Source organism: Carcharodon carcharias, chromosome 11 (genome assembly GCF_017639515.1).
Source record: "Carcharodon carcharias isolate sCarCar2 chromosome 11, sCarCar2.pri, whole genome shotgun sequence".
NCBI classification, from domain to species: domain Eukaryota; kingdom Metazoa; phylum Chordata; class Chondrichthyes; order Lamniformes; family Lamnidae; genus Carcharodon; species Carcharodon carcharias.
The window spans coordinates 24,904,813-24,929,060 of NC_054477.1; the positions used below are offsets into that span (position 1 = coordinate 24,904,813).

A 24,248-nucleotide genomic window follows, 5' to 3' on the forward strand; every position below is an offset into this window, starting at 1 on the left:
CCTGATGGATTTTAAAAACATTCTGATGGTTATATAGTCATCGTTACTAATACTAGCTTTTTATTCCAGTTTTATTTAGTTAATTGAATTTAAATTGTGGATTTTGAACTCATGTCAGTGAATCATTAGCCCAGACCTCATAATTACTAATCCAGTAACAATATGTCCACGTAAGGATGGCATGTGACTTGGAAGGGAGATTGGAGGTACGATGGGCAGAATCTTATTGAGACATCAGGGGTCTCGCCTACCGGCTGGAAAGCCGGTGAGAGATAAAAACAAAAAACTGCGGATGCTGGAAATCCAAAACAAAAACAGAATTACCTGGAAAAACTCAGCAGGTCTGGCAGCATCGGCAGAGAAGAAAAGAGTTGACGTTTCGAGTCCTCATGACCCTTCGACAGAACTAGGTGAATCCCAGGAAGGGTTGAAATATAAGCTGGTTTAAGGTGGTTGGGTGGGGGGTGGGGGGGGGGTGGTGGTGGTTGGCGGGGGCGGAGAGAGAAGTGGAGGGGGGTGGTGTGGTTGTAGGGAAAAGCAGTGATAGAAGCGGATCATCAAAAGATGTCACAGACGGCAGAACAAAAGAACACATAGGTGTCGAAGTTGGTGATATTATCTAAACGAATGTGCTAATTAAGAATGGATGGTAGGGCACTCAAGGTATAGCTCTAGTGGGGGTGGGGGGAGCATAAAAGATTTAAAAATATTTTAAAATAATGGAAATAGGAGGGAAGAAGAAAAATCTATATAATTTATTGGGAAAAAACAAAAGGAAGGGGGAAGAAACAGAGGGAGGAGGGGGTGGGGATGGAGGAGGGAGGTCAAGACCTAAAGTTGTTGAATTCAATATTCAGTCTGGAAGGCTGTAAAGTGCCTAGTCGGAAGATGAGGTGTTGTTCCTCCAGTTTGCGTTGGGCTTCACTGGAACAATGCAGCAAGCCAAGGACAGACATGTGGGCAAGAGAGCAGGGTGGAGTGTTGAAATGGCAAGCGACAGGGAGGTTTGGGTCATTCTTGCGGACAGACCGCAGGTGTTCTGCAAAGTGGTCGCCCAGTTTACGTTTGGTCTCTCCAGTGTAGAGGAGACTGCATTGGGAGCAACGAATGCAGTAGACTAAGTTGGGGGAAATGCAAGTGAAATGTTGCGTCACTTGAAAGGAGTGTTTGGGCCCTTGGACGGTGAGGAGAGAGGAAGTGAAGGGGCAGGTGTTACATCTTTTGCGTGGGCATGGGGTGGTGCCATAGGTGGGGGTTGGGGAGTAGGGGGTGATGGAGGAGTGGACCAGGGTGTCCCGGAGGGAATGATCCCTACAGAATGCCGACAGTGGGGGTGAAGGGAAGATGTGTCTGGTGGTGGCATCATGCTGGAGTTGGCGGAAATGGCGGAGGATGATCCTTTGAATGCGGAGGCTGGTGGGGTGATAAGTGAGGACAGGGGGGACCCTATCATGTTTCTGGGAGGGAGGAGAAGGCTTGAGGGCGGATGCACGGGAGATGGGCCAGACACGGTTGAGGGCTCTGTCAACGACCGTGGATGGAAAACCTCGGTTAAGGAAGAAGGAGGACATGTCAGAGGAACTGTTTTTGAAGGTAGCATCATCAGAACAGATGCGACGGAGGTGAAAGAACTGAGAGAATGGGATGGAGTCCTTACAGGAAGCGGGGTGTGAGGAGCTGTAGTCAAGGTAGCTGTGGGAGTCGGTAGGCTTGTAATGGATATTGGTGGACAGTCTATCACCAGAGATTGAGACAGCGAGGTCAAGGAAGGGAAGGGAAGTGTCAGAGATGGACCACGTGAAAATGATGGAGGGGTGGAGATTGGAAGCAAAATTAATAAATTTTTCCAAGTCCCGACGAGAGCACGAAGCAGCACCGAAGTAATCGTCGATGTACCGGAGAAAGACTTGTGGAAAGGGGCCGGAGTAGGACTGGAACAAGGAATGTTCCACATAACCCATAAAGAGACAGGCATAGCTGGGGCCCATGCGGGTACCCATAGCCACACCTTTTAATTGGAGGAAGTGAGAGGAGTTGAAGGAGAAATTGTTCAGTGTGAGAACAAGTTCAGCCAGACGGAGGAGAGTAGTGTTGGATAGGGATTGTTCGGGCCTCTGTTCAAGGAAGAAGCTAAGGGCCCTCAGACCATCCTGGTGGGGGATGGAGGTGTAGAGAGATTGGACGTCCATGGTGAAGAGGAAGCGGTTGGGGCCAGGGAACTGAAAATTGTTGATGTGACGTAAGGTGTCAGAGGAATCATGGATGTAGGTGGGAAGGGACTGGACAAGGGGAGAGAGAAGGGAGTCAAGATAACGAGAGATGTGTTCTGTGGGGCAAGAGCAAGTTGACACGATCGGTCTACTGGGACAGTGCTGTTTGTGGATTTTGGGTAGGAGGTAGAAGCGGGCCGTCCGAGTTTGGGAAACTATCAGGTTGGAAGCTGTGGGAGGAAGATCCCCAGAGGAGATGAGGTCAGTGACAGTCCTGGAAACAATGGCTTGATGTTCAGTGGTGGGGTCATGGTCCAGGGAGAGATACAACACCTCACCTCATCTTCCGACTAGGCACTTTATAGCCTTCCGGACTGAATATTGATTTCAACAACTTTAGGTCTTGACCTCCCTCCTCCATCCCCACCCCCTCCCCCCTCTGTTTCTTCCCCCTTCCTTTTGTTTTTTCCCAATAAATTATATAGATTTTTCTTTTTCCCTCCTATTTCCATTATTTTAGAATATTTTTAAATCTTTTATGCTCCCCCCACCCCCATTAGAGCTATACCTTGAGTGCCCTACCATCCATTCTTAATTAGCACATTCGTTTAGATAATATCACCAACTTCGACACCTATGTGTTCTTTTGTTCTGCCGTCTGTGACATCTTTTGATGATCTGTTTCTATCACTGCTTTTGCCTACAACCACACCACCCCCTCCACTTCTCTCTCCCCCCCCACCGCCCCCCCCACCCCCCCCACCACCACCACCACCTTAAACCAGCTTATATTTCAACCCTTCCTGGGATTCACCTAGTTCTGTCAAAGGGTCATGAGGACTCGAAACGTCAACTCTTTTCTTCTCCGCCGATGCTGCCAGACCTGCTGAGTTTTTCCAGGTAATTCTGTTTTTGAAGCCGGTGAGAGGCCTGTGCTGCCTCATTTCTGGAAGACCCCAGGGGTGGAACTCTTGCTTACTGAGTGCTGCCGGCCAATCACAGGCCCTCAGCTGTTGTACTCAACAGTGCCACTGGGGAGACCATGGCTGCTGCTGGAAGAACATGCTCCAGAGTCCTGGGATTGCAGAGTGACCCAGACTGGAGGTAAGCAATGTTGGCGAGGTTGGGGGGAAGCTGTGGATTGGAGTGTTTTCGCAGGGTGGGGTTTTCAGGGAGAGGGGTGCATGGAGATTGGCAGCGAAGGCAGGTGGATCGCTCTCAATATCCCGTTCCCCCCTGACCTTCCCAATGTCCAGTCCCTTGATCTGGCATTGAGTGCCTTTGGGGGAACCTGCCCTCCCCAGCTCCCGGAAGTGACGAGGAGCCCTCCCAGGCTTATCTGTCCTGCATTCCGCATGGCAAGAAGCCTGCCTGCAGCTGGGTTAATACCAGCAGCAGTGGGATGAGGCCCTTCTGGGGTCTTAATTGGCCGCTGAAGGGCCTCAATAGATGGCGGGGTAGGACGTTTGACTATGGGGGGGCCTTCCCACCCTGAACTTAGTACGGGTGGAGGTGAGAAGGCAGTGGGGTTCCAGAATGCCACCAAAGTACCAAAGTACATGCCCTTTCCACCTCCAAGCTTGCCACCAGCGAGAGCAGAATATTTTGTCCAATGTTTCCACAACATTGCTGGTCTTGTCCTTTTCAATGGCAGAGCATGCAAGGAGGGAGGTATGTTGAGTTATTTTGTTAGTATTTCACATCATGCAGTCAAAGATAATAGTAATTTGGTTAACCAACACTAAATTAGCCAACACTAAGTTAGCCATTCAATGTAACCATAATGAGAATAGATGTCAGGTATTGATTAATGAAGTAGATCCAGATATGAGGTGAGGTTTTCCTCTTTGGATGACTCCCAGTGGAAGCTCAGTATGGTGGACTTTAAGAGATGACTTGGCCACGGGTGAACCTGGGGAGTTCCTTAAGTCAGTCTCATTAAATTTTTTAAGATGGGATTCTGCCACGGGTTAAATTCCCAACCCTCCAACATGCTTTATGCTCATAATTTGGTTTGGGTATAGACAAGCAGAAACAGCAGTGTAGCTCATCCTTGAGGACCAACCTTTGAGTTGCTATCTACCACTGTAGTAGTGAGATACATCTATCTGGAACTGAGATGAGTATCATTGTAACTCTGAATTATTAATCCTACGTCTTTGATGTGATTTTTTTTTGCAATCGTTGAAGTGAAGGAAGGTTAAGTGGAGAAGTAAAGCTGTGAGACATTGCTGAAATCTTCTCTTGATCTAGTTACCTCAACAAAAAGCGTGAACAAATTTAATTCTGGAATCAACATCCTTTGAGTGTTAGGTGTGAAATCCATGACTAGAGTTTGCTGTTGTCTCATGTAAAACTCAGCAGAATACAATGTTCCTGCAAATTCTGCCAGCCTTTTTATGGCTTTATTTCAATTTGAATTAATTACCGCAACATTTGGATACATTGATTTCCTTTTGTAACTATAATTTTCCATGTTTTAGACAAATTTCACAGGATGACAAAAACTGGGAAACTAATATTCAGGAACTGCAAAAAACGGTAAGAAAGGTTTGGCTTTCTAACTTTCCTGTTAGACTATAAACCTCCATCTGTCTTATAACGTGACTTAAAACTGTTCTGAAAAAACCCTACTTGTTATATTTTAACCATTTCTGCCTGATAACAACTTGAATTTATAGTAAGTCATTGATTAGCGCCTTCCAAATTGTGAATATGTATGTGGACATCCAGCATTGCTAGTAAATGTAGAGATGATTAAATAAAAATTAAGGCTGATGACTTTTCTGTGAAATAGAAAGGGCTGCTACAAACTTGTTCTTAGGACTTGAGATGATACAATGGCTTCAAATTGAGGCACCATTTACCTCCCTCAGTCTTAGGCTCTGAAGGCTCTAACACTCAAATTTTGCAACCTTCTTTCCTATTTGCTTTCATCATTGTTGGTGCTCTGCACTGTGGATCCTTGGCTTTAACTTGCTTAAAATCAAATAATCAATGGTGAATGCAGCTTAAGTTAAGGTGGGGCAGGGAACACTAGAGTTTTATTTGGTAGGATCAATTCTTCCTAGGTTATTTTAAGCAGGAATCTCTGAATATGACTGAAAAGTGTTAAAGTTCCTTCACTGCTATAAAGACCCAGCGCTGCTTATATTGAAATTACTTTCTGAAGTAACGGCCAATTAAAGTAAGCCATTCAACCCCAACAGCATGTCTGCTCTTCAATTAGATCCTGGCTGTTCTGTAACTTTTTGCCATTTTACCCAGCTTTATTCCATATTCATTGATATCCTTTACCTAACAGAAATCTAGCAATCTCAAATTTGAAGCTTTCCATTGACCTGGCACCCACAGTCATTTGGAGTAACAGGTTCCAGATTTCCACAACATTTGCTTGAAAAAGTGCTTCTGAATTTCACACCTAAATAGACTATTTCTAATTTAGAGATTACGCCCCAGAGTTTTGCCACGCACCTTCGTCATGGCGAAAATCCCAGAAAGGGCAGAAAATTCTAAGTGCTGCCCCCAAACCTGGCATTTTCCACTTGGCAGGGGCAGGATTGGAGTCAGGCTGGGGTTGGAGAGACAGCAGGTCATTTAAATCAGCAGCTGCCTCTACCGAGGTGGGATTTTGGAAGGCCAGGAGTGCGAAACTCGGAGTGTGCGGTTTAGAACAGGTAAGAGGAGGTCTGAACTTGGTGGATACGTTTGGACAGTCAGGGTATCCCTTTGGAGAGGTAAGGTAATCCTTTGGATATGGTCCCAGGACACCTTTGGGAGAGGTAAGGCACACTTTAGGAGACATAAGGTACCCTTTGAGATTAAAATTAAACATGATTATGCATTTTTTATGCACAAACTCATTCGAATTGTTAAGCTATCAAAGGACTGTCCAGCTGTCAAGGAACTGTTAAAGAGCTGCCCAGCTGTCAAGGAAGTGTCAAAGCTGTCAAGCAAGTTTCCAAGGATATTAGGTAAGTTGGCGTGGAGGGGGTAAAGGCAAAGTGTGGTGGGTAGGGGGGGGCATGGGTTGGCAAAGGGGATATAAGTGGCCATGGGGGTGGGGCAGGAGGATAGGTTGGCATGGACTGTGTGTGAGGGTGAGGTGTAGGGTGAGGGCTGCTTTTTGTTTTAACATTTTATTTATTTCAACACAACGCCGGTGTGCAAAGGCAAGCCTTCCATGCAGCCCGCCTCTGTACCCGGCAGCCTCTTCACTCATTCTGGGATCGCCCTCCCCGATTCCTATTTCAGCATGCCCCCACCTCAGCTGAAAACCTGACCTGTGGGTGGACATTTTTAAAGGTTGGGTTCGCAGAGCTGGGAAATCCCTCGGCCTTGTGCGCCTGACCTGGGGTTGAAAATCTGGGCCTATGTCCGCCTATTCTGGATTTCCCACCCAAGGAAATAATTTATCACTATCTAACTTATCAAATCGCTTTATTATTTTAAAGACGATTAGTAGGCCACCCCCTTTTAAGACAGTGGACAGATCACCTTTTACTCTGGACACTGGGTTCAAATGCTGTTTGATAGTTTGAAACTCTTCTTTCTCCGATGTTAAAAATCAGAAGTACAGAGGAATTTGGGAATCAATCAGTCCCATTCACAGTGGATACAAATCTACCTGTAATTCAGCTGTTAATAAAATTGTCACTCTCTTGAAGGCCTCGCTCAATGACAATTTCAAAAATGGACCATGCGAGGATTGGACACAGTGTTGGCCCAGGGTTCAGCAAACCCATCATTGGTTCCATGAATTACATAGAGTTACATAAGACTACAGCAGAGAAACAAATCTTTTGCCCCATCTGATCCATGCTGGAATTTATGTGCCGCATGAGCCTCCTCCCTCCCCTCTTCATCTAACTCCATCATTGTATCCTACTATTTTTCCCCCCTCGTGCAATTATCTAATTTCTCCTTAAACTTATCTAGCTTCCAAATGCTGCTGATCTTGAGCCCCTGCTTTTAACTGGGGTGGGTCTTGTGAGTGAGGCTGGGGTTGGTGGGGAGGACGTTTGGTTGGGTAATCCGGAAGTTTGGATTTCCTTCCACGTTGTGGAAGTCTGACTCCACGGCGTGCCTTTTCTTGTTTTCCATCAAGCTTCCTGCCTGACATCCACAGGATTGACAATGTTGACTACACGTCAGGCAGGGTGCAGGCCAGGTGCAAGTGGGAAGTCTGCAGCTGGGTTAGTGGGAGGTTGGGAGTAGGTCTGGATCTTTGATGGGGGTGGATTCTATACTGCGGGGGTGCCTTTGGTCACTGATCTGAGAAGTGGGTCAGATATCTAATGTTGGGCCCTTTAGTGGACAGTGAAGGAGGTTAAAAAGTTCAGCTGGGGACTTTCTGTTCCTTCTGGGTCACAGGCACTGCTGGAAAGGCACCATGAAGCAGCTCTCACCTCTCTACAGCTGCCGGATTCCCCGAGACCTAGGAAAACTAACCAGTCAGGATTAAATCTGGAAGGCACACTAAATATTAGGCATGCGCCTCATTACAATGTTTAAATGGCCAAACCACCTTTTGCCGCCTGGAGGCTTGCCTGTGTCTGACCCTCCCGCCTCTGTGTTCCACCTCTGTTAAAACTGGAAGTGGGCAGGTTGGAGGTGAGTTGGGGTCAGCTTTGAGATGTTTGAAATTTATCACCCCACCCAACCCCACCCGCTTTTGTGGTTACAATTACCTCTGGGTGAGAAAAATTTCAAAAAAAAGAATTGTGATTATTCTTATCACAGGTATTATTCACTCTTTTGAACGCAAAGGGCCAGATTCTTTCAGGCTCTGGAGATCTTTAAAAATGGCGAGTGGGACCCAGATGCGGAAGTCCTGCCTGCATTTCTGGCAGATCCCATTTTTAATGTCAGTGGGGAGGGGGTGGGGGGCAGGATGTGAATCACACAGGCCGAAACCCAAACTCAGCAGGGTCATTTCAAATTAATGCTGAGTCCAAACAGACCCTATTTTCAGTGGTCCTAGGGCCTTAATTGCGCCATGGGAGTCACAAATTGATGGAGGATACATAAATGCTGTTGAAGGCGATAAAGTCTGCTTAGCTGTCATGATCTGAAGTTATTTAAAACTGATAAAAGCTAGACTGCAGCCAACAGTTGGCAAGAAAAAAACAAATACGGATTGCTGGAGTGCATTGATTGGTAGGCCATCTGCTGTAGCTTAGAAAGAAATATTAACATCTGTTCCTACAGTTTTAATAGATTCCATTATTAGCATTTCCCAGGAGATGTTATTATAGCTGATCCCATTATGAAAGCTTGGCTGAGTTTCAAAACTGCTTATCTCAGCAGTGGGGGGCTGGTTCACATTTTGATTGACGGTTTTAAGAGACTATTAAAGGATTAGCTGTCCTTGATGTGGTTAGTGAATAGAAGTTTGTTTTTATAGCATAATGACCACTTGAAAGGATTTAAAATCATTACATTGGTTTCCTGAATGAGAGATTTCTTTTCAGTATCAAATGTGTGTGCATGAAAACTCTCTTAGATTGTTAGATTTTTTTTCATTTCCACATGACTCCTGATGTCTGCCCATAATGGATACTGGGTGAGTGCCTTCTAACCAGCCTTCCTCCATGACTGCCTTGGAGCTGCCTCTTGAGGTGACTCAATCATGCCTCTGCACGCCCCGCTCTACCACCACCACCAGGAGTGGAAATCATGCATTTGGAGGTCATTTTTTTTCAAGGTCTGTCAAGTTGGAAAATTTCCCAACTGGAGCTCCAGCCTCCATGGCGAAAATCTAGTCCAAAATTAACAGTGGGAATCAAAACAAAAAATAAAATCAATGCTACAAAAAGAAAAGCACAAGAGATTCTGAAGCATCCAAGCGAATGGCCAAGGCAATTGCAGTTGTACTTGCTCATGCCACATAACGTGTGGCCACTGGAGGACAGAACAATGAGAAGTAATGGGATTTAAAATAGATTGTGAAGTGGCCTATAGTAATATAAGAAATCAGGCAGAATTTTCTAAAATGCACAAGATGGGAACAAAAGTCTGTTCTGGATCTTCCCATTAAAATAATAGTATTTAAAATGATCAAAAGTTGATTTTCAGCTTGTCAAAACGCTGAGAAGAATTATGGATTGTTGGGTGGACCTGTGACTGAATTACTCTGCTGTCTTTCCCCCTGTGCACAGAGAGCAAGATTTCATAATGTGATTGGATTTTTCTTTTCTGTCCCATTGATTTTATGAAGTAAGCTGCAATTTTTTTCACAAAGTTTTTTTTTATTGATTGTATCTTTGCAGCACAGGATAATGGACAAAGCCCTTTTGGTGAAATGTTCAACTGTTTTGGGATTCGTTATCTTCATGTTCTTTCTCAACTCGTTTGTTCCCAGCATCCATCTTGATCTTGGTAAGTAGGCTTTTTTAGTAACAGCATGGGTGGTCAGATCCACATCTGACATCTCCCTGTGAATATAACCCTTAACATCCGTCATTTCTCTATCTCTCTAAGTTGACCTTTGTGCACCATCGCCAGTTTTAACGCATTTCCAGCTTTTTAATTACTGTGTTTTCAGGCTATTAAATCTATTAAGTGCCTCTCAGTGACAGGAGCTAGCATATCTGCCTCTTAACTTTTGTCTGTTGCTCTTCCCTGCACCTCCCCACTCCCCAACAACACCCCTAACATCCAATAATGAGATTTCTTCCAAATGTGGAACACCCAATGCTCTAATGTGTCAGCTGCATATTTCTTGTATTTGCTATTTACGTTTCAATCTTTCACATCTATGTAATTTGGAAAAATTCACTAGCTGTGAACACTCATTAGAATACCATTCTTTAATGTGCGTGTGGGTCAAAAACAGGGCTACAATACGATAACGGTGATTGTCCATCCCTTTCTCATCAACCATTTGTTCGATCTTCTTCAGGGTCTCTCCATTTTATTTTAACTATTGTGACTTCTTTTTTATATTATGCTAAATCTGAATCAGCTGCTTTTTTGGGGGGGCTTACGTTACTTCTAAATAATAAAGACAGGGCTGAAAACCTTTTGGTGCCAGAACTTGTCTGCCAGAAACCTCTGGTATTGATCTTTTATGTTTTTGGTTATCCAATTCGCTTCGTCTCACGAATGCTAGCTGCGCCCTTGATATTGACACATTAACTGGTGCTTGAAAGAATATAGGCGGAGAGACCAATTAACTCAATAAATACTGGTGGTTTATTGGAACTAAGAACAAAGTACTGTCATCACGGGCAGGATCTTCCCCTCGGCAGGCGGGCATGGTGGGCAGGCCTGGGAATGGCCATGAGACCGACGCCACCTGTGATTGGGGGCTCCAACCCGATATGATGCTGACTGGCCAATTAACGGCCAGCCAACGTGAAAGATGCGCTAAGAGACTCAGTGCTGCCGGGGTTGGGGCGGGTAAAGCGCTGAAGTGTGCGCGTACATGAGGGTGAGTGCACTGACAGCTCCCTGAAGGCACAGAGCTGCCTCAGGGGAGCCGAAAGATTTTAAAATGAAAAATAAACTTCTTACGTATTATATAAGCATGTCCCCACATGTGACTCAGTCACATGAAAAGGGACGTGTAAAAAAGGATGTGAAAACATTTTTTTGATTTTTTTTTAGTAACTGTTGGAAACCTCATCCCACCTGTGGATGAGCTTTCGTTAAAAATGCAAAGGCTGCCTGGTCAACTAACTGCATTCTCTTAATGGTACAGAGCACTCCACATTACCACTTCCCTCCCCCTTTACTTGAAAGTACAATTGACAAGCGTCACAATATCCCAATTATTTACATAAATAACGATTTACAAGTCAAGTCTCTTAGGCGGTTTCCTCGGACATGTCGAGCGTCATAGCCCAATGGCCTTGGCAGGTTTCCCTGGGATCCCCTTCTCAGGGGCCAACTGTCCACCAGGCTCTTTGGTGGGAGTGATGACAGCATTCTTTCTTGTGGGACTGTCTCTCTTCTCTGGAGATGATCCACGTTTCATCTAATTATTTGGCCATTTACTGCGAACAGGATAATCTGGTGCTGATGGAATCCCCGTCCAGCTTTTTCATCCCAGACTTAGTTTGGACCGCCCGCTCAGCCAAACCATTAGAGGCAGGGTGGTAAGTCAAGGTTTTGATATGAGTTATTCCACTGAGGGTTGTAAATCCGATGAACGTCCCGCTGGTAAATGCAGTCCCACTATCTGACACGAGCACCTCCGCTAACCCGTGCACTGCAAAACTCTGTCGCAAACGGTCTATGGTGGCAGCAGACATGGGTGACCGGACTTCATAGATATCCATCCACTTTGGGTGTCTATTAGTAAAAGGAACATTGTGCCCAAGAAGGGCTCCATGTAGTCGACGTGGAGACGCACCCGTGGCTGCCTTGGCCATTCCCAGAGATGCAAAGGAGCTAAGGTTGGGGGAAGCTTATTGGCATTGAAGACAGCTTTTGACGAGCGTTTCGATGTCTGTGTCCATCCCTGGCCATCACAAGTAGCTGTGCACGAGCATCTTCATCCCACTAATGCCAGGCTGAAGCGCTACGTAACACAGCCAGTAATGACTTTTGCCCTCTTGGGGGCATGATAACCCTTGCTTCCCAGAGCAATATGCCATCCTGGCAAGTGAGCTCATATCTGCGATTGAAATAGGGCTTCAAGTCAACAGATTTTGGCTCGCCTGACCATCCACTCAAGACCAGTTCCTGGATGTGAGGTAAGAGTTGGTCTTGGTTTGTCCACTAATGGATATGTTTGGCCTGGACAGGAGAGGAATCAAAAAAAATTAACACTAAGACAATTTCCTGTGGAATTGGAACCTTCACGTTGTTATCTGGCAGGGGGAGACGGCTCAGCGCGTCAGCATGTGTGACCTAGCTTCCTGATCGGTGAATAAATGTGTATCCGTAAGCAGCCAATATCAGTGCCCACCTCTGGATGTGAGCAGATGTGATGGTGGGGGGCATTGCCTTATCCTCTCCAAATAATCCCAGCAGAGGCTTGTCATTAGATTAGATATAATGTGAAAATGGCGACCGTGGAGGTATTAATGGAATTTCCGAACACCAAACACAACAGACAAGCCCTCCTGCTCAATGTGAGAATATCTGCAGCACTGAGCGTGCAAAATGTATAACCAATGGGTCATTCGGAGCCATCCGCCATCCGATGTGAAAGTACAGCCTGTACTCCATAAGGGAATGCATCACAAGTAAAAATCAATTCTTTCTTTGGGTCAAAGTGGACCAGTAGGTCTGATGAACTTAGCAATTGTTTTACCTTCAGAAACGTATCCTGGTGCGGAACTTGCCAAATCTATTTATGGTTTTTCTTAAGCAATACGTATAATGGAACCAGTAAGGTTGATAGATTTGGGTGAAATTGCCTGTAGGAGTTTATCATGCCTTAGAAGGCCTTTAGTTCTGTAGTGTTCCTCAGTGTAGGTGCCTCGCGAATGGCCTTGACCTTTTCTTCCACGGGATGCAGGCCGATATTATGGCCCAAGTAAACTACCTCTTTGGCTTGGAAAATACATTTTCCTTGCTTCAGGCGCACCCCAGCTCATGAGAAGTGTTTCAGCGCCTCCTCCAAATTAGCCAAGTGTTCTTCATCAGTTCGTCCAGTAACTAAGACATCACCCAGATAAACAATGAGTCATAGAGGTCGACAGCACAGAAGAAGATCCTTCGGCCCATCGAGTCTGCGCTGGTCAAACAAGTACCTAACTATTCTAATCCCATTTTCCAGCACTAGGCCCATAACCTTGTATGCCATGGCATCGCAAGTACACATCCAAATACTTCTTAAAAGTTATGAGGGTTTCTGCCTCTACCACCCTTTCAGGCAGTGAGTTCCAGATTCCCACCACCCTCTGGGTGAAAAAATTCTTCCTCATATCTCCTCTAAACCTCCTACCCCTTACCTTGAAACTATGGCCCCTGGTTATTGATCCCTCCACTAAGGGGAAAAGTTCCTTCCTGTCTACCTATCTATGCCCCTCACAATTTTATACGCCTCAATCATGCCCCGCCCTCAATTTCCTCTGCTCCAGGGAAAATAACCCCAGTCTATCCAATCTCTCCTCATAACTAAAACTCTCAAGCCCAGGCAACATCCTGGTAAATCTCCTCTGCACTCTCTCTAGTGCAATCACATCCTTCCTATAATGCAGATTCCAGAACTGCACGCAATACTGTAGCTGTGGCCTAATCAGCGTTTTATACAGTTCCAGCATAGTTGTTCAGAGAAGGTTCATTAGGCTGATTCCTGGGATGTGAAAGATGACAAATTATGCAAGTCTTGAAATATTCAAGTGGTAATCTCAAATCGTTAGGAACATGCAAGACAATAAACATTTCCTCTATCTATTAAATGCCGTGGTAATTACAGTAGACAAAGCATCTGCTGTTGAGAACGTGGATGAAAATTTAAGGTTACCGCCATTTAGTTCAAATCAATTTTTAGAAATGCCTCACTAACATAAGGCAGCTCACCACCATCTCTCAAAGGCAATTATGGATGGGAATAAATGCTGGCCTAGCCTGCAACACCATATCCCCTGAAAGAATGAAAAGAAAAATCAGTGGGACATATCTAAGTTTAATATCTTTAGGTAGCTCTCATATTTTTTGTGAAATTCACCAAAATAATGATTAGTTTGTGGAGATAAATGTCATTTGCAGTTGCTGTGGGTGAAAACGCTCACTCTTTACACCCCTTGTTTCTGGGATATGATTGATCCATATCAAAGTCAAAAGCAATAAAGTCAATAATTACAAAGTTGAAGCTCCACTAGGAAAATATACTGTGTTGAAGTATTTTGCTGCAAAATTTCCAATGTTAATCTTTTGAAAAGTCACAATGGGCACTACAACGTTATGCAACCACATAACTACTTCTGATTTGGACCTACTAAATTACTAATTCTTAAGAAATGATGTTTCAAAGATTATTCTCCCAATGTTAGACATGGAAAATAGGAACAGGGAGTAAGCCATTCAGCCTGTCAAGCTTGATCTGCCATTCGATAAGACTATGGCTCATCTGTAGCTCAATTCCATTCAGTCACCTCTGCTCCTTATCCCTTAATACCTACCCTTCACTAAAGCTATCTGTTTCACCAATGTCCCTTAGAGAAAGAAATCTGCTATACTTACCTGGTCTGGCCTGCATGTGACTCCAGATCCACAGCAATGTGGTTGACTCTTAAATACTCTCTGAAATGGCCGAGCAAGCCACTTGGTTGGAGCAATTAGGGATGGGCAATAAATACTGGCCTCATTAGTGATGCCCACATTCCAATAACCAACGAAAAAAAGAAAAATCTCAGTTTTTAAGCTTTCAATTGACCAAGCCTCCACAGCTTTTTGGGGGAAAGCATTCAAGATTTCATGACCGTGTGAGGAGTGGTGCTTCCTGACATCATTCCTTAATAGCTCAGCTCTAATTTTAAGGTTATGCCCTCTGGTTCTGGACTCCCCTGCCTGAGGGGATTGTTCTCTATCTACCCTTTCAATCCTTTAATGATCTTAAACACCTCAAATCAGATCATCTCTTAATCTTCCGTACCCAAAGAAACAGAAGTCTAGTTCTTGCAACCTGATGTCAGAACTTAACATTTTTAGCTCCATTACCATTCTGCTAAGTCTGCGCTGCACCCACTCGAAGACCAAAAATGATGCTGTGCCCATAACTGAATGCAAAGCTCCAAATCCAGTCTAAGCAGAACTGTATACAACTGTCATATAACTTCCACCCTTTTGCATTCCAGCTGCCTTAAGTTTTTTTAAATTCATTCATGGGATGTCAAGGTCGATGGCAAATCCAACATCTGCCGTCCATCTCAAAGTGCCCTTGCGAAGATGGTGGTGGGCCACTTTCCTAAACCAGTGCAGTCCATGTGGGGCAGGCACGTCCCCAGTGCTGCCGGGGAGGGAGCTCCAAGACTCCGATCCAGCGACAGCGAAGAGACCCCAATACACCTCCAAGTCAGGATGGTGTGCGGTCCGGAGGGGAACCTGCAGATGGCGGTGCTCCCATGTGTCTGCCGTCCTGGACCTTCCAGGTGGGAAATGTCACAGGCTTGGAAGATGCTGTCAAAGGAGCCTTGGCGAGAAGACATGGGACAGAAGCAGATTTTCCATGGTACGCTGGAAAATAGCACATGCCGATGAGACCTCAAAAGGTATTCGAGTATATTGATGCAATCCTCGATGTGTATTGTTGGTCATGAATTCCCTAGAGTCTTCTTCCAACTCTACCTGCTGGTAGGCATGGCTCATGTCGAGTTTTGAATATGTGATGCCCCCTGCCAATTTTGAATATAATTTGTCAATCTTCGGTATCGGATGTCTATCAAGTTTGGCCGCTCTGCTTACAGTTAACTTAGAGTCACCGCATAAACAAACATTTTGGTCTGGCTTCAGTACTGGTACTATGGGTGCTGCCAATCGGAAAATTGTACCAATTGTAAGATACCCAACTTTTTCAGCCTGTTTATCTCAGTCTTGACCTTGTCCCGTAGAGCATATTGGATTGGTCTGCCTCTGATAAATCTGGAGGTTGCATTATGGTCCACGTGGATTTTGGCTTATATCCCATCACTGGAATATCTCGTCACTGAAAATGGCGCGTACTTTTGTAACAATTCCTGTAAGTTTCTCATTCTGATTTGAAAAATCTCGGCCCATTGCAATTTAATCTTTTTGAGCCTGTTGCAACCAATTAAACTTGGGCCCACCCAACTGATGCTATAAGGGGTATAACTGCAACAGGACTTGACATATCCTTTTCACTCCTATTTCTTCGCCAGTATGTGTTTTTAATTTAGTGTCTGATTGTTCCAAACTTAAAGGATGGACTCCTTTATTCAAGTGTCTGAATGTATATTCTCCTATGACAGACATTGATGCCCCAGTATTGACCTCCATCTTAATGACTACCTGGATTGGCTCAGTTCTATCCACTTTCAGGTTGTATAGTGAATTATTGTCAGATTCTGCTTCCTCTGGCTCTACAATGAGACAGATTTCACAATTTCTACCTTTGTCTTTAAAATGCTGTCTCAGCCTATCTTGACAGTGCCGCATTATGTGACCATTGTGGTGACAGAAAAAGCATTCGATATTTCTGAACTGTCGATCACCTGCAGGCTGTCTGGATGCATTTCTCTCATTAATGTTGTGGGTTTTCACTGTAGTACTACTGTTCTTCAATGGTCTGCACATAGTGGGTGTTCCCAGCTTTTCTACAGAGTCCAATGTTTTCGAGCCTTTTGTTACTGACCCTTCCCGCCCTACAAGATGGATGGTGCCATTTTGTGCATCTTTTATTGCCTCCGAGTCTCTAACAGCCTCTCCATGGCTGTTGCCAATTCTGATGCCTTACTGAAATCTAGATTAGTTTCAGATAGCAATCGCTTTTGAATAGTATCTTCACTGATTCCGCATCTCAACCGGGTCTCTGACCATGTCATCAATTTAAATTCTGAACTCACAATATTCCGTTAATTCCTTTAAAGCAGCTACATAGCCAGCAATTGTCTCTCCTGGAAGCCTATTCCTCGAATTGAATTTAAAACGCTGCATAGTGACTGAGGGCTTTGGCTTCAGGTGGTTTTTTTACAATGTTTACTAACTCATCGAAAGTCTTCGTATCGGGGGTGTTAGGTGACATGAGGCTGTGGATCAGCCCATACATGTTCTCACGCATGTGGACAAAAGAATCACCCTCTTCTTGTCCTCCCTTGCGATGTCATTAGTGGTAAAGAAGAACGCTTAGTGTTTGACGTAATGAGACCAGTCTTCAGAAACGGGGTTGAATGGTTCAAGATGCCCAAACTGCAGCATATTCAATGACTAAGTAGACTGCGCTTTTAAACAGCTTCAAAGTAGTGGTGAAGTAACATAGCTGGTTTACCACAGCTTTCTTGATTGCCAACCATTGATCCGGTTTATCTTCATCGTCAGTTTTATGTTTTTGTCCGGTGAACGCTAGCTGCACCCTTGATATTAACACATTAGTTGGTGCTTGAAACAACGTTGGCAGAGAGACTGATTAACTGAACAAACACTGGTGGTTTATGGAACTAAGAACAGGACACTAACACAACGTGTGCCTCTTCAATCACCTCCAGCTCGAGACTTACAATTACCCAAGAAGCCCATGCTGGTCAATACAGTCACATGGTCAACTAACTACATTCTCTTAAAGGTACATAGCCCTCCACTTTACCACATGACCCCACTGAGGTTGGAGAGGTAGGGGAAGATCACAGAATTTAAATACCCGTAGGTGTCCGCAACCTTGGAGATGCATCGCAGAGCCAGACGGTGTCAGATTTGGGGGAGGTGATTACACTGGGGCTTCTTCAGGAAGAAATCACAAGGGCCTCCTTGGCTTAGTAAAGAAAGATTTGGCAGAAAAATGTCAGCCTTCTAAAGAAGCTCTGGGCCAAATCTTCAACTTCTATCATCCAATGGGCTGTTCCAAGTCTGTTTGCCAATCTAGCTAGCTTGGGATGCAGGATCTCTAGGCCTGGGAATCCCTCTGCCCATCCCCAACTCTTCTCTACTGTGTGTGGAGCAAAGCATAGAGGAAAGGGGCCAGAGATTTGTTATGCTCATTTCCTGCCTTTTCGGCTGTCTGGATATTCCCAGTACTTTCATTGAGGGGATATGGAGCACTTCTGTGTGCAGGCATTGTAACATTAGGTAATTTAGATGAGAGGGGCCTGAGGCATCAGGCTTTAGGGCTTGCACCCAACCTGCTTATTGGAGGCTATGAGCTGAGCATTTTCTGCAACTCACCAGAATACAGGTGCCTTCTTTTCCACCATCAGGGGAATCTTCAAGGCCAGAGGCCTTCTGACAGCTGTGTTTGGACAACAATCAGAGGGGACTGCAGCCATCATTACTGCAGCATTACTTCTCTATTCTGGGTGCATGCCATGGGTGGGTGGGTGGGGGGTGGGGGGTGGGGGGGGGGGGTGTGTGTGGGGCGGGGGGTTGGTGGTGGGGAAGAGGCGGCTGGAGTGGGTGAAGATTGGGCCTGCACTGAGGCCAGTGCTAATGAACTGAATTGGAAATACAGGTAAGTTGGGTGCATTTTACCTCGTGGTGCCTGAGGCTAGAGGATTGCCCTACTTAGCTACAAACTAGATCAATGCCCAATTCTCCAACCAGCAAGGAAACAACATCAACATTTAATTCTCGGTTCCAGTATGACGTGTCTCTTGGCTGGGTTTAAATAAGGAACGAAACATGTGCATCTTTCTGCAGATTTTATGTCTAAATGCCAAGCTGTGATTTGTACACAGATAAGACTACTATACTGGTTTGATGTTCTATTCAGAGACAGTTATAGATATTCTTGCATATAAAAATGATTTCCCTTGCTTTTGAAGATTGATTCCTTTGAGATGTTTTGCTTCAATGTCTCAGACCATCATCAGCCTATGAACATTATAACATTGCTGATGAAATGAATTTTCAACAAATATGGACAAGAAGAACTTCAAAATAATGACAGTCAATTCACAATGAAAGTTATTTACATATTAATAAAACCTATGAATCTGTATCAAAATATAGTGTCGATTTGTGATCCCACCAAAAGCTTGCTGCTAGCTCAAGCTAACCCACATTTTAAAGAGCTGAATCTGCCCAATTTTACAGGTGCCCTTCATTTTACTAATTATCGTTAAGCTCCCAGCACAATTTTGGTCTATGCCTGGTAGCGTTAGGGGGTGACGGTTGCGTAGTGGTAATGTCATCCAGTAAGCCAGAGGGCCAGGTGAAAGCTCTGAGGGGCATTTGTTCAAATCTCACCACGGCATCTGGTGGAATTTAAATTCAGTTAATGAAATCTGGAATTGAAAACTAATCTCAGTACTGGTGACCATGAGACCATTGGTGATCGTTGTAAAAAGCCATCCGGTCCATAATCTCCTTTAGAGAAGGAAATCTGCCATCTTACCTGGTCTAGTTTACGTGACTCCAGATCAACAGCAGTGTGGTTGGATTCTCAAATCTCTCAGTTCAAGGGCAATTAGGATGGGCAACAAATGCTGGCCTTGCTATTGATGCCCACAACCCATGAAAGAAAAATCTAACTGAGAAAGGGCCAAGCAAAGTCTGACCAGGAATTCAAATTTGAAGGGAAGTACACACTTAGAGGTACTTGCATGTGGAGACAAATATAGCTTCAGTCTTTATAAAGCTCAATCTAAAATATTTATTAACCTTTGCCAAAGCTAACGACTAGAGATACATGAGATGGAAAGAATGAAGTGAAGGAAGCCCAATTTGAAGATAGATGATTGATGTGTGACAGCTGCCCACCCATCCACCTCCCCCCCCATCCCCCACCCCCCACCTTGGTAATATGACATCCAGTGTGGCACACAACAAACCTCTTAACCGATAGATGGCAAAACAGGAATCACAGGTACCCCTCTGAAGCACCCACCCCCCTCCCCTTCTCCCCTCTCTCCCCACAGTGATGGCTCTGCAGGTGCAGCCATTTTATATTTCAAGTTTGCTAAAGTTGCCTGAGAAGGTTCCTTAAGATGGAGGTTCTCTCCTTCTCTCTCTTATACCTGAAATGGCAGGTTGCAGTTCAGTTCTTCCTTGGGCCAGGGCCTCCTATTAGCCCTCCAGCTTCAAAAGCCCATCCACCATCCTTAATTAAATGATGAGTGCGCCTTTTGGCCACTAATTGGCTGATACAGGCAAAATCACTGCTGGGTGACTGCTCCCAACACCACTTGACTCCGTCGTTGGGATCCCCAACTCAAAACGCAAAATCCTTCCAATGGTTCAGGCCGACGATCTTTCATCAGAAACTATTTCCTGCGGTAGGTGGGGCGGTAACCAGAGCCCCAAACATAGGCCTAAATTTTACCCTTGGCAGGCGGGCACGAATGGTGGGCCCGGTAGCAGCCGGGAAATGGACCACCCACCGTGATTTGCCCCCGGCCGTGATTTCACGCTGACTGGCCAATTAACAATCCAGCCAGTGTGAAACGTGCGCTGAAAAGCTCAGCACTGCCGGGGTGGGGCCAGGAAGAGGACGGCGATGATGTCACCGCGGGTGACAAAAAATGTCCATGCATCACAATCGAGCGCCTGAAAGCACACCTCATAAAAATGCCGTCCACAGATACCTCTTTTTACTTTATTTCATAACGGAGATTTCATCCCACCCTTCGATGAGGTTTGATGAAAAATGTAAAGGCCGCCTGGCCTATTTGCCCGTCCGCCCACCATAAGGTCGGACGGACCACAAAAAATTGGAGACAATTGCGCCGTTGAAGTGCGCCCGCTGAGTGCGCGATGATGACAGGACGCTCGCCCACTGTCGTCTCACGCGATTTTACACCTGGTCGGGCCGGGTGCTTGCCCGCCTGTGGCATGTAAAACCCTGCCCATAAAATAATTGGCAAAAAAGCCAGGGAGAGATGAAGAGAATTTATTTTTACTGTGCTCTAAAATGCACTGCCTGAAAGCCTGGGGGAAGCAGATTCAATCGTCACTTTCAAAAAGGAATTGGGTTCCCCACTTAAAATGGAAAAAAATTAGAGGGCTAAATGGAAAGAGGAGGGAGAGGAATGAATTGGTAACACTTTCAGAGAGCTGGCACAGGGGCCAAATGGTGTATTTAGGTGCTGTATGATTATACGATTCTATTTTATTTTTCCCTTCCCAAATAAAGCCTTTGTCACTTGCTATGGACAGCAGATTGGTTGATTTGGAGTATATCACCTGTGTAGCCTGGAATGATTTGCCACGTTAACATACTTACAAGGAGAGTTATTCAGCTGTCTGCAGATCAGCCTGGAGCTAATAGCTTAGCTTGGACATGGCCTCTGCTCTGAGATTGAGGTGACAACCGGAAATAAAAGCAAGATCTTGCATTGATTAAGTACTTTATCAACCCTCAGAACATCCCAAAGTACTTTCTGCCCTATGGGTTAGTTTTGAAGTACGAGGGGTGGCTTGTGTCAGTGGGTACGGCACAGAACCCTGATCATGAGAGCTAGACGTTGGAGTTTTCTCTCTTTGTGTTTTCCCTGCTCCTGTCTCCATTTAATTCAGAAGTGAGTTGGTGACAGGTTGGGGTGGGCTTTGGTTTTTTAAGTTTCAACATCTCACTTGGGGCTTGAGCTTCAGGCTTGCAGTTACTGTGCAGACAAACACAACAGCAAATGATTGATTGAAATGGGTTGTAAACTGGCTTAGGGTCCATAGGTAGAAATGATTGTAAATGGATTTGGATCTGCTTGCAGACCAGTCACCACCTCAAAGGCAACTAGATTTTACTAGAATATTTTTGAATGGTACTCTTCATTTTGCTTTTAATTATTATTGCCTTAATTTTCTGAATATTGGGATCAGACCAATAGGTCTGTAGTTGTTAGGTCTCTACCAGTCAGTTATTTTTCCACTGTTGTGTTTTAGAGGGATTGTAATTTGCTGCTGATAGCTTGTAACTTGGAATCCAGTCAATGTTACCTCAATATTTATCCAAGCTGCTTATTGACATTACAGTCTAATTGCAAATGTAATTAGGCATTTTGTAAAATGCTAATGTTCCCAAATGTCTTGGACGACTTGGTTGGTAAATGCATTGTCTGGTGTGGTACTGGGCCTCACAGACCAGAATAACAACAACAATGGCCAAGTTGTATAATTCTTTGAACATAGTAAGACATCTCAAGGATTTTACAGCAGTCTATTACAGTCACTGAGCCAAAGAAGGAGATGTTGGGTCAGGTGAGCAAATATTTGGTCAAGGAAGCAGGTTTGGAGCCTTGTTTTCAAACCCCACCATGACTTTGTCCCTCTCTATCTCTGTACTCTCATTCAGCCACTGAGATATCTGAGTTCATTTATCCTGGTCTCTTCAGCAATCCCTATTTTAATTGATGAGCATGCCTTCAACTGACTAGGCCCTAAAGCCTGGAGTTCCTTCTCTAAACCTCTCCACCTCTTTCCCTCTCATTCCTCTTTTAAGACACTCCTTAAAACCTACCTCCTTGACCAAGCTTTTGGTTATCTGGTCCAATATTCCCTTCGGTGTCAAATTTTGCTATATATCCCTCCTGTGAAATGCCTTTGGACATTTTATTATGTTAAATTGGTGTTGAAGCTCACCAGACAATACTTTTAGTCACCAAATTGCCAAGGACATTTTGGGAAATTGGCATTTTATGAAATACCAAATCAATTAGCTGGACTCATCTGGGATGGCAGTTGAGGCAATAGAATTTGCTTTACAGAGTTTGAAGGCCATGAAGGGAACAATATGAATCAGCCAAAATTCCTACTCTTGGTCATTATCCATGTGAATTTTTATTTATTCTTTCACAAGATGTAGGTGTCACTGGCAAGGCCAGCATTTGTTGCCCATTTCTTATTGCCCTTGAACTGAGTGGCTCACTGTTAAGAGTCAATCATGCTGCTGCAGGTCTGGAGTTACACATAAGCCAGACTTTGTAAAAATGGCAGATTTCCTCCCCTAAAGGGCACTAGTGAACCAGATGTTTTTTTTTTACAACAATCAATGATAGCTTAATGGTCAACATTACTGCAATTGGTTTTCAATTCCAGATTTTATTAATTGAATTTAAATTTCACCAGCTGCTAGAGTGGGATTTGAACCCACAGCCCTAGAGCATTAGCCTAAACCTCTGAACCAGAGGCATTACCACTAAACTACCATCTCACCTTTAATGATCCAGTGTTGGAAAGAATGCATAAGTGCAGACATCCGACCTCCCTTAACTAAGTTACCAAATTCAGCATTTACATGCATACATGAATGGGGCATCTAGCTGCTTTTTGCATACGGGAACATCTCAAACTCAAACCTTTGCATCATTATAGGGCTGATTTCCCAAGACGGCATTAGCAGTACATCTAAATTGCCGGCAGCTGAGAAGTTTGGTTTGGGTGAATGTGACTGCTGTGCCATGTCTTCCCTGAGTGTCCCTGGGCTGGGAGACTCAGCAAGGAAGTCATTAGAGAAGTCAGCGAGGGTGATTGGGAAGACTCTTCCATGCACGTTATAACTTCCTTTTTGGGCATCTGCATTCTTGACCCATCCAGGAAAGGTACAGAAATCTCAGAACAACATGAAGAGGGGTGGTAGGTGCAGGTAGGATGAGGGATAAGATTCAAGAGATGCTTGGTCATTCCTATTCTTTGTTTCACAAAATCTCAAAGACCTTCTTACTTTTCTCAGCCTTTCTTCATTCCTACAATTTCCATATTTGGCATCATTTAAGCTCTTCTTCTGAGGCAGCCCCTCAGGATCGAGGGATGACTTGCTTCAGTTTGATGGGTTATGAGATGGCTGATATTGATATCCAATCTCTGCTCTGCAGACACTGCCACCTGCAGGTCAGGTGGTGCTTGGAGGGCCGGGTAGATGAGTTGTTGGGAGGTTTGAGGATTCTCTCCACTTTGCCTCGGTGTGTTCCTGATGAAGTCTCTCAATGTGCTCGGTGCCTTCCCAGGGACTCCCTGTGAGTTGGCAGGGATGTTTGACCTCTTAAGGGATGCTTAAAGGACATTCCTACAGCTTTTTCATTGTCCCCATGGGACTCTCCTACCTTGGCCGAGTTCTAAGTAGAGCAGTTGTTTCAGGAACCTGCTGTCAGGCTTCATTTCTGATTTACCCTTTTTACATCTTTGGTGATGATGTCCTGCACCGTTGGTCTTGCTTCTTTGCCAAGATTTTTCAATTAAGAAAGATCAGAACCCTCAAGCAAGGAAGGGATAAATAGGAGAATGATTGCAAAACCCCAAAAATAAAATTAAGGAAGAACGTATTATTGCTATCTTGTTTTTTTTCTGTTATTATTAACATGCAGCTTAAGTCTGGCCACAAGAGGAAACCACCCCAAAACAAAATGTTTGGGTGATTTGTACGTGAGTCAGGACTGTAAATAAATCTAGCTGCTAAAAATTTGAGGGATGAAGACTTGTTGAATCACTTCTAGATTGAACTGTTTCAAAGCTATTAAACTATGTGTGGGTAATTCTACAGAG

General features: G+C 44.6%; 1 protein-coding gene across 1 annotated transcript in view; it reads left to right on the plus strand.

Annotated features, from left to right (window-relative positions):
• oca2 (oculocutaneous albinism II) overlaps positions 1–24,248 on the plus strand; it is a 530,409-nt gene that overhangs the window by 337,658 nt on the left and 168,503 nt on the right. The window contains exons 17-18 of the mRNA XM_041198655.1: positions 4,694–4,751; positions 9,482–9,590. Coding sequence (XP_041054589.1) covers positions 4,694–4,751; positions 9,482–9,590 — 167 coding nt within the window. The remainder of the gene's footprint in view (positions 1–4,693; positions 4,752–9,481; positions 9,591–24,248) is intronic.